At 28.7% G+C, this 13,976-nt stretch overlaps 1 protein-coding gene across 2 annotated transcripts; it reads left to right on the top strand.

Moving 5' to 3' along the window:
- The first annotated feature begins 2,402 nt into the window (after positions 1 to 2,402).
- LOC148565986 (uncharacterized) lies at positions 2,403 to 5,494 on the top strand. Of its 2 annotated transcripts, none has more exons than XM_088488181.1 (2): positions 2,403 to 4,217; positions 5,200 to 5,494. In XM_088488181.1, the coding sequence occupies exon 1, from the start codon at positions 2,565 to 2,567 to the stop codon at positions 4,206 to 4,208; it is 1,644 nt and encodes a 547-aa protein (XP_088344307.1). In that variant the 5' UTR covers positions 2,403 to 2,564; the 3' UTR covers positions 4,209 to 4,217; positions 5,200 to 5,494. The 2 variants fall into 2 exon arrangements, with proteins under 2 accessions (XP_088344307.1, XP_088344306.1); XM_088488180.1 differs by having other exon boundaries at positions 5,172 to 5,494.
- Positions 5,495 to 13,976: the final 8,482 nt, after the last annotated feature.

Raw genomic sequence — 13,976 nt, 5'->3', positions numbered from 1 at the left:
GTAGCGGTTTACAGGTGTGCATAAACCGCTACAACCAGCCGCGGTTTATGTGTGTAAGTGTGTGAGTGTAAACCGCTGCTCCCAGCAGCGGTTTACGTGCGTGTGTGTGAGTGTAAACCGCTACTGCCAGTAGCGGTTTACGTGTATGTGTGTGTATACTATTTAAATAATATTATAAATAAAAAATTTAATTTATCATTTCACAATATAATTTAAAAAATATAAATATGCATGTAATAAATTTTTTATTTGTATTTATTATTAGAAGTGAGACCAAATTACAAATAAAAAAATACAGTCTTCAAAGTATTGAATTATATAAACCAAGACTAGTTTTTTTTATTCTCATCTCTTTTAAAATTTATAAATAATAAAATAATTTATTTTTAGCCAAAAGTTTACTAAATTATATATTTTACTCTTTAAAAATCACTTCATTCTCTTTTATTTATATCAACCATACAAAGGAGATTGGAGAGTTTGGAAAATGGGTTGTGTTCTTTGCTGCTGATTTGCATCTGAGGTTCTAGCTAAATGATTTTTTTTATTTGTGCAACTTTGTTGTCTTATACCAAAAAATAAAAATTATTTGTATTTTACAGTTGATTAATTGGATAAATAATAGTGATAGCATCATAATTTTGATGAATAAAATAAAAAATATAAATATGCATGTAATAATTTTTTATTTGTATTTATTATTAAAATGAGATTAAATAGCAAATCAAAGAGTGAGTACTCACAGAGTACTAAAATATATAAACGAAGACTAAATTTTTTTTTATCTTCATCCCTTCTAAAACTCATGAATGATAAAATAATTTATTTTTAGTAAAAAATTCACTAAAGCATACACTTTTTCTTTAAAAATTACTTCATTTTTTATCCATATAAATCATATGATTGCAAAAAATATATACTCCGTTTTCTTTCTCTCAATTTTTTTGTAACTTAATTTAGCATAAATAAACATTTTTTCTAATCAACGTAAACCGCTGCTGCCTCTAGCGGTTTCTATGTTCCTCTAGCGGTTTACGTAAACTTTTTAAGGAGTAAAATATATAATTTAGTAAACTTTTGGCTAAAAATAAATTATTTTATTATTTATAAATTTTAAAAGAGATGATAATAAAAAAAATTAGTCTTGGTTTATATAATTCAATACTTTGAAGACTGTATTTTTTTATTTGTAATTTGGTCTCACTTCTAATAATAAATACAAATAAAAAATTTATTACATGCATATTTATATTTTTTAAATTATATTGTGAAATGATAAATTAAATTTTTTATTTATAATATTATTTAAATAATATACACACATACACGTAAACCGCTACTGGCAGTAGCGGTTTACACTCACACACACGCACGTAATTTACACTCACACACTTACACACATAAACCGCGGCTGGTTGTAGCAGTTTATGCACACCTGTAAACCGCTACTGCCAGTAGCGGTTTACATAAAATAGTGAAACAATGCATTTGCGTATTGAATTTAGAAACAATGTATTTGCGTAATATTGGGGTCAAACAATTTAGATGCGTAAATTGCCCAAAAATTTAATTATAAGTTGATTTGTCAATATTGTTTGATAGCTTTTTTAATATAAATAAACAATTATCAAGAGGCATAAACAAAAATTAACTCTAATTAATTGTTAGAGTATAAATATTGTCTAAGTATAAATTTTTTAGTATATTATTTTTTAGTATAATATTAAATATTTTTGGTCTTCCACTTTACCCAAAAAAATATATAGAATTGAATAAAATTTTACAAATAGGTATATATTAAGTGTACCAATAAAATTATGACAAGTGTGATGCTAACCACTTCAAACACACTAATTCGACCTATTTTAATATTATATTACTCAACAAATTCTCTAAATCATAAACCTTAAAATTATCTATGGACACTATACTTTTCTAAGGATAACATGTCCTTTTATTGTTATTATTATTATATTGGTATTTGTAATTTTATCAAATTTTTATTTTAAATTAATTTAAAAGTTTATAATTAAATTCATATACTAGATTAAAATTTTCAATGAGATCATCTCTATTTTTTTGGTTAAAAAATACTATTTATTTTAAAAATAAATATTTTAAAATTATTATATTTTTTTAAATAATGACTAATAAAAATTTAATTATAAATTTTTATTTAATATACAAATTTAATTATAATTTTTTAAATTCTAAAAATTTAATTAAAAATTTGATTTAATTATAAAGGCTAACAAAATAATTAAATTTTATTATTATTATTATTATTATTATTATTATTTGATGGGTCACCTTTTTTCTCGAGCAGGATGATTGATGAAATGAAACCATTACTCCCCCCAAGCCTTATAATTTATTTGGCCAGTTCCAATTCATAAAGTTGATAAAAATAAAACGGGCGTGGAATCTGGAGACCTCCAATTATTATGTCATTAGGATTAAATCGGTGACAGGGAGGGGGACGGGGGTAGGAGCCGTAGGACTATTTCCGCAGGGTTAGCAAACTCCCTCAAACTTAGACAACAGCGAAAGTGGGAATCACTAAAATGTTGTCATCCTCAACCTCAACGATCACTTTCATTTTTAGGTATTCTCTTTTCCAAATCCCTAATTTTGTTTCCTTCCCTTCCTCTTCATCCCTTCACTCTCATTCTACTCGCCAAGTTGATGAAGCTGTTCATTCCTTCACTCGCATGCTCTCTATGCGTCGCCCTCCCTCCATCATCCAATTCACCAAGATTTTGGGATCTCTTGCCAAGACCAACCATTTCCCCACCGCCATTTCCCTTTTTCAGCAATTGCAAGCTAGAGGAATCGCTCCCGACTTATTTACTTTGAGCATCGTAATTAATTGTTGTTGCGGCATGGGTCGTATGACGCTTGCTTTCTCTGTATTGGCCAAGATTTTCAGAATGGATTATCAACCTAATACGGTAACATTGACAACAATCTTGAAAGGTCTCTGTCTTAGTGGTAGTGTTGAAAAGGCAGTGCGCTTTCATGACAGAGTGCTGGCTTATGGATTTCACTTCGACCAAGTCACTTATGGGACGTTGATCAATGGGCTCTGTAAGACCGGACACACGTCAGCTGCTATCCAAGTGTTGAGAAAGATCCCACGGTATGGCATTGCTCTTAATGTCTTCATGTACAGCGCAATTATTGATAGCCTCTGCAAGGATACACTTGTAAGTCAGGCTTTTCATTTATTTTCTGAAATGCTTGCTAAGGGAATTTCTCCCAATGTTATCACATACAGTTCTCTCATTTTTGGATTGTGTCTTGAGGGTCAATATAAGGAAGCCATTGATTTGTTAAGTGATATGGTGCTTAGAAACATTACTCCAAATGTTCGTACCTATAGTATTTTGATCGATGGGCTATGCAAGGAAGGAAAGATCAAAGATGCTAAGAGTGTATTGGCTGTAATGGCAAAAGATGGTGTGAAACCAAATGTAGTTACTTATACCAGCTTAATGGATGGATATTGTTTGGTTAATCAGGTAAATAAGGCAAAATATATATTCAACACAATGGCCCAGATTAGAGTGTTACCCAATGTTCAAAGTTACAGTATCATGATTAATGGCTTCTGCAAAAGTAAAATGGTCGATGAAGCCTTAAATCTCTTTGAAGAAATGCGTCGCAAGAACTTGGTTCCAAACACGGTAACTTACAGCACACTTATTGATGGCTTGAGCAAATCAAAGAGAATCTCTTGTGCTTTGGAGCTTCTTGTCAGGATGCACGAAAGAGGTCCACCCGCTAATGTAGTCACTTACAATTCCTTGTTGGATGGGATGTTCAATATCAAACAAGTTGACAAGGCACTTATGTTATTCAAGCAAATGAAAGAGAATAGCATTGATCCAGATATATGCACGTACAATGTACTTATTGATGGCCTATGCAAAGGTGGAAGACTTGTAGTTGCAAAAGAGATTTTTAAAGATCTTTCTGTGAAAGGCTATCCTCCAAATGTGAGGACATACACTATTATGATCAATGGGCTCTGCAGAGAGGGCTTGTTTGAAGAAGCATTGGCCCTGCTGTCGGAAATGGAACACAATGGTTGCTTACCAAATGCTGTGACTTTTGAAACTGTTATTCGTGCTTTGTTTGAAAAAGATGAGAATGACATGGCAGAGAAACTTCTTCGGGAAATGGTTGCTAGAGACTTATTGAATTGATAAAAGAAGGTAAGATACATCAACTCGAATTGAAATTACATCTCATTGTTGCTGAATATGTATCATAGTTTTGTAATTTCTGTGTCTGTTGGGTCAGAGGACTTTGGCAATGTCATAACATTAATTAATTTTGCACTTTCGATTTTTGCAATTGCTATCATCCTTTTTCATTCCACTACATTATTGATTCTTTAGATGATATTCCTAGTTATAGCTTACAGATTTAATGTTTAAGATCTCTTTATAGCAATAGAGTGTTCTTTACTGTTATACTACGAGATCATGTATTTATCATGCTAAAATTAAGCAAAACTAAAAAGATTGAAAATTTTGTTTTGTTGTTTGTTGTTTGTTCTCTACTATTCTGTTGTGCAACTTATTTTTCCGTATCTTTGTAGGTACCATATATATATATATATAAAACGAAATTTAAATAGGTACTAAGGATTTATTCTTAGGCTATATAGTTTTCACTTCCATCTTAAAAATAAACCCACCTTCTAAAATGCATGTCCCCTCTTTTCATCAACCTAAGTAATATGGTTTAGTTATCTCAAGATTTTTGGCCATTTTCTTAATTAATGCTACTCAGTTGTATTGCTTGGAAATTGCTTCTGCTGAAAATATGTACATTATGAAATACTTTTTCGGAGAATGTTTTTCTGTTAATTCTTAGATAAATTACTTCATTATTTCTTGTGTAGACATTATTCCATTGTCTCTAAGTCTCTGTTTATTAGCATTTGTTATGATCGAAAAGTTACTGGCTTGGAGTTTTGTTATGGGGGTGTTAAAGTGAAACAATACAGAATTCTGAGTGTTGGCTAATTTTCCCTCCAAATACTAATTTTCCCTGCATATATCCTTCCACTTCCTAATTTTCGATTGTCATCATTCAATCATAATTTTTCTCATCAAATAATTTTTTTATCACCATCATTCAACAATACCGAACACTTTCAGGGCTCCAATAATAGTACGAAAGCTCCAGCATCTTTGGTGGGGAGGGGTCCTCATCCCCGTGGGGATTTTGCGAGTTCCGTTAAAACTCCGGATAATCTCAATAGATATCCATGGGTTCAAGGTTTTTGGTCATCCCTATATACAACATATAAATGTATAATGAACTAGTGATTCAACTATTCAGATTGTTATAGAATTCATATTCAGGAATACTATCTTCTTCAATTCTGCAGAATCTATCCTGCTTTAAAAAATGTTAATACATTGATGAAGATACTGTAATATGGCAAAATGATCAAAGAATTAAAGAATCATTGAATTGCTCTATGATAACTCTAAGTACATGTGTTTTGGTTGCAATTGATGAAATGAAATCTCATAATATAATCATTGAATTTTCCTGAGTGCTACTGCGGAAAATGAAATCTCATAATATAATCTCATCAAGCAAGCCCCCGGTCCGAAAAACAATAATAAAAAAAATTTCAGCATCAAATAAACAAAGATTCATATATATAAATTTTGTTGGACTATTAATCTAAAATAGAGCAGCAGCCAACAAAGCAAAAAAGCTTGGAACACCAAAACGAATGTCTTGTTGCACTTGATGATTCAGCAGGGGGACCAAACATTTTAGGGTCTAACTTTATATCTGAAACCAGCAAATCTAGTTTGAATTTTTGTCATTATAGTACTATCTGATAAATGTACAATTGACAAACTAATTGATTTGAAATTAATAATAAATTAATTTATTATTGGATAAATTTATTCACTACTATGCATTAATAAAAAAATATAGATATATTTATCACTTTGTATTTGTATCCGTAAGTACTCTTATAATTCCAACATTTAAGTTAAGTTCTAATTCTATTTCTAAGGTTTGATGTTTTATTTCCAAACATATTTATTTGGTTCTAATGATTTAAAAATAAAAGTAACAGAAGAATAAAAGAAAAAAGAAGGCAATAATAGAGAGAAAATAATATTTTTGGAAAAAATTTTAATTTCGACCAAAAGATTAAAATAGAATGAAATAAAATGTTTGTAAAAAAAAGAATTTTTAAGCGTTAGGAACTAAATTAAAATGTAACCGAAACTTTAAAGTCCAAAATAATATTTTTATCTTGTATAAATTATCCATAAAAAAATTGTGCTAATTTTTCGTCATCTATTTTAAGAGGATTTAGTTGTTTTCAAATCTAAAAGGAGGATATTTTTCTATTTTTTTAGAAATAGTTTTGAAAATTTACTTTAGATAAATATATTTGTCATAAATAAATTACTTCAAAATTGCTTAAATTTTATTTAACTTGTTCAACAAATATTTCAAAATTTCAATGCTTTTTTTTCAGACATGAAAATTTCAATGCTTCAAACACAATAGTATTAGTTGATGATTTGCCTGATAGGCTGATATTGGTGGGCTTTTTGCTGCAATGAAAATAAAACAGCAAGTTGAAGGTTAAAACCAAGCCATCCATTAAGTGAACAAAATTTGAAGAATACAAATTATAGACATTATGTTATTAATTCAAGGTTTCAACTACATTATGCGAAAGCTCAACACAAGTACACAACTCGGTGAACATTATAGAAGGTATATGTTGATTGGGTGAAAGCGAGGATAATATAATAGGGAACAATTCCACAAACTATAAAATGTTCATCTATTTGTTTTAATTTGTTTACTTAGTAGGTTTATAGCTATAATGGTTTTGTTCTCTTAATTTGATTATGGATCTTTCAATGGAAAATGCAATTTCTCGATTGTTAAATTTTTAAACCAAGAAAAAAGATATAATAATAAAAATGTAACTATGAAAATAAAAGGAAAAAAATTATAAAAACAATCAATATTCCTATTTTCATGTGAAACAAGACAAATATTGCATTAAGTTGTGCAACGTGTGATATTAAAAGAGGGGAGGGGAGGGGAGGGGAGGGGGAAGCTATATATCATTGTTTTAGAAGGGTACTAATACTTTTTTATTCTTTGATATAAAACGGGGCTAAAGCCCAGGAAAAAGAAAAACACTAAACAAGAGTGGTTCTGCAAAACTCCACTCCATGCTCATCAGTTTTCATCAAGAGAACCATTATAGCTGGGACTTCTTTGAACAGCATGACCCCTTTCTCCATTCCTTGCCCATATTTAGTTAGAGCATCACACATTGACTTGCTTCTTTAAAGATATGCCGAATCACCTCTTTTTGCGGTTTTATCAACAGTTCCTTGATCGACCTCACCAGGGAAGTTCCAACGTGAGTCTCAACTGCCGTACTCTGGACGAGATTAATAGCACAGCTCGGGTCAGATTCAATTTCCAGGTAAGGGATATGCAAGTCTACTGCTAATTTCATTTCTATAAAAAAATTCCAAAGCTCAACTATAGTGATTGTACATTTTTCAATGTTCATACTGAATCCACCGATGAATTGTCCTCTGGAGTCTCTGATTATGCCCCTAGTGGCTCCTTTGCTATCAGGTTGAAATACAGAACCATCAACGTTGAGCTTGGCCTATCCTCTTTCCAGCGACTTTCACCCAATCAAGACTGTTCTAGTAAGACGAAGTGCTCTTTTACTCTGTTTTGTGATATTCAGAATGTAGTTGTAGTTCTCTGCCAAGTTCCTAATCTTGTGATGCATCTGATTATTCTGGGTATTTAGGTTGCTAAACACTAATTCATTTCTGCATTGCCAGGCTAAGTTGCAGGTGGTCACGAAAGTGATGGTCTACGGAGTACCATCCTGGGATGGAGTATGTTTACTCAAGTTATTTTTAATCCATTCTGAATAAGAAAGGCTAAAAAGCTCTTGTTATAAACTACTATTGACAATGCTATTCCAAACAGTGCGGATAAAAGGGCAGTCACGTAATGTATAGAGCAAAATCTCTTGCTTATAGCATTCTGAAAACCACTTGTTCTATCGGATATGAATAATCACATGCAAGGAAATACACATTTGATCTTGCTAAGGTACAGTTTTGTTTCAATATAACCATTTTTTTAATAAAAAATCCTTATAAAGTGCAAGCTAGTTCCAAGAAACCCCTGTAATGACGACTCGTTTTCTCTTAAAGATTTTTATGCATGATAGGGACTTGATTACACAATTTTTAAATTAGAAGACTTGGTTGAAAACTAGGGACTTGACGAGTTGTATAGTATTTTTACTCATTCAGTCCTATGAGGCTGTGATTCTTTTCAATCTTCCCTTTCCTTTCCTTTTTTTTTTAATTTCTTTCTTCCCATTTACTTTTAATTTTTTTCAGTGGAGTCATTATCAATTTGTACCATTTGTTTGTGTACACAATTCTTTGTAATTTTGCTGTAATCAATTCTAAATTTTGATGTGCATAAATTATGAAATGTTGCAGTTGTAGTTTGAATGGAAAAAAAATTGATGGTGCGTGGAAATTGTTTAGTACTGTAAATGCAAATTGGATAAGCTTTTTATTCTTTTTTTGTTTTCCATTTTTTATTTGGATGAGTGCAAGTGTTATGTCTAAGTTATGAAACACGGACACTTCGCTGAGTTGCTGTGTCCGCATGTCGGACATATTTTAGACACGACGTTTATCGATACTTTCGACACGCATGTCTGTTGTGTCCAACCGTGTCATAATAAAAGGTAAAAGATTCTTTTTCGGAAATTTGGACACACCTATAAATACCATCACGTGTCAGCGTATCGAATCTTATTCTTAACATATATTCTTGAAATAAATTTAGATATAGTATATACTATTATTAATTAAAATAAAAAATATTTAAATATTTTATATAATTAAAATAAGATATTAAAATAATTAAAAAATTAATTTATATTTTAATATCAATAAAATATCAAAATATCATTACGATTTATCTAAAAAATATTTTTTTATATATATATACATGTCCCTGTGTCTTATAAGATTTTAAAATTCGCGTGTCGGCGTGTCCTGTCGTGTCCTATGTCCGTGTCAGTGTCCATGCATCACAGTGTCTAAGGCTTGGTTTGGTAAAATTTTTTAAAAAAGTGTTTTTCATTTAAAAGAACAAATTTTTTATTTTGCATTTGGTATATAAGAAAGATTATGTGTTTATACTTACAAATTTTAAAAGATAGAAGTGTTTTTAAAAGCATTGAAGATGAAATTTTTCAAAAATAATTTTACATATTAAAATTAAAAAATCTAATATAATCTTATACATTAATTGATATCTAAATATAATTTTTATTGTAATGTATATTATAGTATTTTTAAATTCTAAAAGTTATTTTACTAAATGCTATTATTACTTGTATTTATTGAAAATTAATTTTAATTTAATTTATTAAGTATAAATGTAAAATTTTTAAAATGATATCTTTTAAAAGTTAATTTCTATAAATTACTTTTAAAAAATAAAAAATTTACTAAACAAAGCCTAACTTCTTCACTTTTCTTGCTAAAAAAAAAATAATATTGTTTATATTTTTATCGAACTCGTAAAAATAATGTGTTTTGGTTTAAATTTGATGGAAAAAAAGTATAAAAGTGCTTTAGTATTTTATTATATACATATATTTAATACGTGATGTTATATTTGTAAAAATATGAATAGTTATTTAAAAAATTATATAATTAAATAAAAATATAAAATAATTTATATTTTCTATATATTAAAATTAAATGCTTTTTATCTTTTAAAATGACTTTTTAGCGGATCAAACATAAATTTTTGTTAGTTTAGTTAACATTTCTTTTTCTTTTAGAAAAATAATTGAGAAATCAATTCAAACAGATTAATTGTAGTAACAAAGAGAAAATATATCTTTTTTAATTTGTTTTTTTTTTAATTAATGTTATAAAATAGACTTACATTAAATTATCTTAAAATAAATTAATAGTTAAAATTTGTTAGATAATAATTTAGTTAAATTTATTAAATTATTTAATAATTTTTAAATATTATTTTTATATAAAAATATTTACATGTAAGTTGTTGTCTATAAAATATAATTTTTATCGTTGTTTTTTAAGTGAAATAAAAGAAGTAAAGAAAATGTGATATAATAAAAGGCTATTGTTATGCTAATGAAACATTTTTTTTTTCTTCGCATGATGAACTGAGGTAGCGTATTCTAGAGTAGATATATTTACCTAGTGTTGGACAATTTTTCTGTTTCGTTACAGAAGTTTTGTTTCCTCTATAGGATAAATAATTAGTGAAGTTTTTCTAGATGGACCTTGAGAGTTGAGACCCTTTTTGTGTGTGTGTGTTTTTTTTTAATTTTATAGATTGTTGTTATTATATTTTTTCTCCGCTTGAGAGATTTTATTTGGAATGATCTATATTAGAATCTTTTTGGGGGGACTCAGATTTGGTCTTCTGCAGGTTTCTCATTTTATGTCCAAGACTCCAAATAGTAGTAGCTATTAGGCTTAGTTTTGAGTAAATAATTTAATTAAATTTTTTTTGAAAAAATAGGTTAAATAATAAATGACTATATTAAAAGTAATTTATAAATAAGTTATTTTATATTTAGATTTTTAATTCTAAAAGTATTTATTTTATAAAAATATGATAAAAAATAGTAGTATTACGAGAGAAGTCATTTTTTTAAACTTCTCTATAAACTCTTAAATAACTTCTTAGTGTGTGTTTGGATTATAGTTTGTAAACGGGAGTTTGTATAAAAGTGATTTTGCAAACTTAATTTTGATAAAAAGTAAATTTGTGTTAACGTGATTTATGTTTGGTAATCTTTATATCAAAATAGATTATAGTAAAATAAATATTGTTTAGAATAACTACTCAAAATCACTTTTAGATGAAAAATTACTATAAAAACATCAATTTAAATAATTTTTTATATTATCCTATTATTTTACTTTAGATATTTGAATAAATCTTATTAATTTATTTTATAATAAAATTAATATTTACTTACGAAATTAAAGTAACATATAAAAATTAATAAAATATATTTTAATACATAAAAACACTAAAAGGAGTACTGTACATTTTATAATGTTAAACAAAAAGAAAATGTTCTATATTATTTTAGTACTATTACTATTCTTTAATTTAGTATCATTTTGGACTATACATTTTTATAATTAGTATATAATAAAAACAAAAATAAAGTACAATAAGAAGTACAATAAAAAAAACATAAAACAATCGTACAAACATAGAATATAATAATTACAACTAACAACATATATCATATGAACAAAAAAATTATAATAAGAAGTAAATAAAATTCATATGAATAAAACTAAATAAAAAAATAAAAAATTTTATACACAACATAAATATAGTACAATAAAAAATAGAAAAAAAGAATTTACATAAACAAAAAATAAAAATATCATAAAAATTAATAAAAATAAGAATTTATATCAACAATAGATGTCATATGAATAAAAAAATAATAAAAATATGACATCAGAACACTAAAAAAATAATATCATAATACAAAAAATAATATAAAAAATATTTATATATAAATAAAAAATACAATAAAAAACATAAAAATCAAAATATGAAAGAGAGTACTACAAGTAATAAAAAAAAGTTAAAATATTTATCAGTGATTTTATATCAAAATTGGAACCAAGAACATACACAAAGAACTAGTGTGAAAATTATATGATTACTTACATCATTTTTATTGAAGAAAATGAAGAATAGGATTGGTAGAAGAGAATAATTTTTTTACTTAATTTCTCAATTGTAATTAGTCTTTCCCAACGTGAACGCATAAGCTAGAATTTTTAGCTTCTTGTAAACGTACATTTAGAAGCAAAATCACTTGTGGGTTCAGAATTTCAAAGAGTTGCCAAACATAAAAATAGAATGTTCAAAGCACTCAAACGAGCTTCTCTCTTCTCCAACGTGAATTCCAAACACACCCTTAACTGTAATTTGATTTTGAAAATTGCACTAGACATTAATATTACTACTTTTCGTAAGTCAAAAACTCAAAAAAAAAAAATATTTTTGAAACTTCCCAAGGTCCTTAATGTTTAGAAATACATTTTACCAAAAAAAAAACATATTTAGAAATATATGTTGTTGAATGAATTTACATTAAAAAAATTTATTGAAATTACCATACCTAAAGAGCAGTCATTGTTTATTGGTGAAAAATTATTATTTAGCGTCCCTAATTTTAATGATAATAACTAATAGCGCTATGGGGTGCAATATTTTATTAGGTGACAATTTTTTATTTATTCTATTCAATCTTTTTCCAATGATAAGTTGATTTTTCAATATTATTTGATAATTTTTTTAATATAAATAAACAATTATCAAGAGGCAGAAACAAAAATTAACTCTGATTAATTGTTAGAGCATGAATATTGTCCAAGTATAAATTTTTTAATATATTCTTTCCTAGCATAATATTAAATATTTTTGGTCTTCCACTTCACTCGAAAAAATATATAGTAGAATTGGACAAAATTTTATAAACAGGTGTATATTAAGTGTATCAGCAAAATTATGGTAAGTGTGATGCTAACCACTTTAAACATACTAATTCAGCCTCTTTTAACTTTATACTATTCAACAAATTTTCTAAACCATAAACCCTAAAATTATCTGTCGATATTATACTTTTCTAAAGGTAACATGCCTCTTTGTTGTTATTATTATTATATTTAATTATTTTATTAACATTTATAATTTTATCAAATTTTTTATATGTTAAAAATTTGTAGTTAAATCTATATACTAGATTAAAACTTTCAATTAGATCATCTCTTTTTTTTTAATTAAAAAATACTATTTGTTTTAAAAGTAAATATTTTAAAATTATTAAATTTTTTTAAAATAAAATTAAATTACACAGTTAATCCCTATACTTTTAATGAAATTACAAATTAGTCCCTACGCCAATGAGAATCTTTGATTCTGGCAAAATGACATCATGTTTCTAACACTACCACCATTAGCTTCGAAAACGGCTTCACACACCGTGTCTAGGTCTTCCACGGACTCGAGTGGTTCTGATGCTAATAAAGCGAGATGCTCTGGAGCTTGATTTGCTAGGGCGAGAGGGTTGTGATGGTCCCTGACAGAATCCGGATAGCGAAAGGCGGGGAGGCGTTGGCAGATGTTATGGGAAGAGAAGAGGTGAGGAGCTTTCTGCGTTTCAAAACGGTGCGTTTGAGGTTGATGGCGGTGATGGTGTTGGAGAGGTGGAGGGAAAGACGTTGATGGATCGTGAGTTCTTTGATCGGTATGTGTCTGTGGGTGGAATCCATATGCATACTATGAGGGATTTTATTAGTAAGATTGAGTTGTTAGAGAGAAGGATTTTGCTTGTGACGAGGGAAAGATTTTAATTATTGATAATTTAAATATAATTGGGATGAGTTGAATTGAGTTCATTCATGATTGTAAAATCCCTACAATACCCCTTGTTCCTCTTTTTTTTCAAACCAAACCCTAACCCTCTTCTAACACACTCACCTCTCACTACCGCACACACACTCACTCCCCTCACACCCTCTTCCTCACAGCACACACACAGACTTGAAGGAAAAAGAAAGAAAGAAAGAAAAGGGAAAGAGAGAAGAGGGGAGACCGTGAGAAGAGAAGGGAGGAGGAAGGAGAGAGCTGTCCACGCCGAGCCACCATGCGAGGAGAGAGAGAGCCGTGCCTCGTCATCGCTGGCCTGGAGCTCGCCCTTCGTGTCTCGTCGCGTCGCTGCCAGCCACGTCCAGCTCGCCGCCGTCGCATCGCCATCAGAGGCCAGAACTGAGTGAGATGCCTCTGAGAGAGGGGACGAGCGCGAGAGAAGAGACGAGGAA

This window comes from Arachis ipaensis, chromosome B5 (assembly GCF_059453495.1).
Source record: "Arachis ipaensis isolate K30076 ecotype BB chromosome B5, ASM5945349v1, whole genome shotgun sequence".
In the NCBI taxonomy this organism is placed as follows: Eukaryota; Viridiplantae; Streptophyta; class Magnoliopsida; order Fabales; family Fabaceae; genus Arachis; species Arachis ipaensis.
Note: the sequence above shows the minus strand (reverse complement) of the source record. Positions and strands in the feature narration are given on the sequence as shown.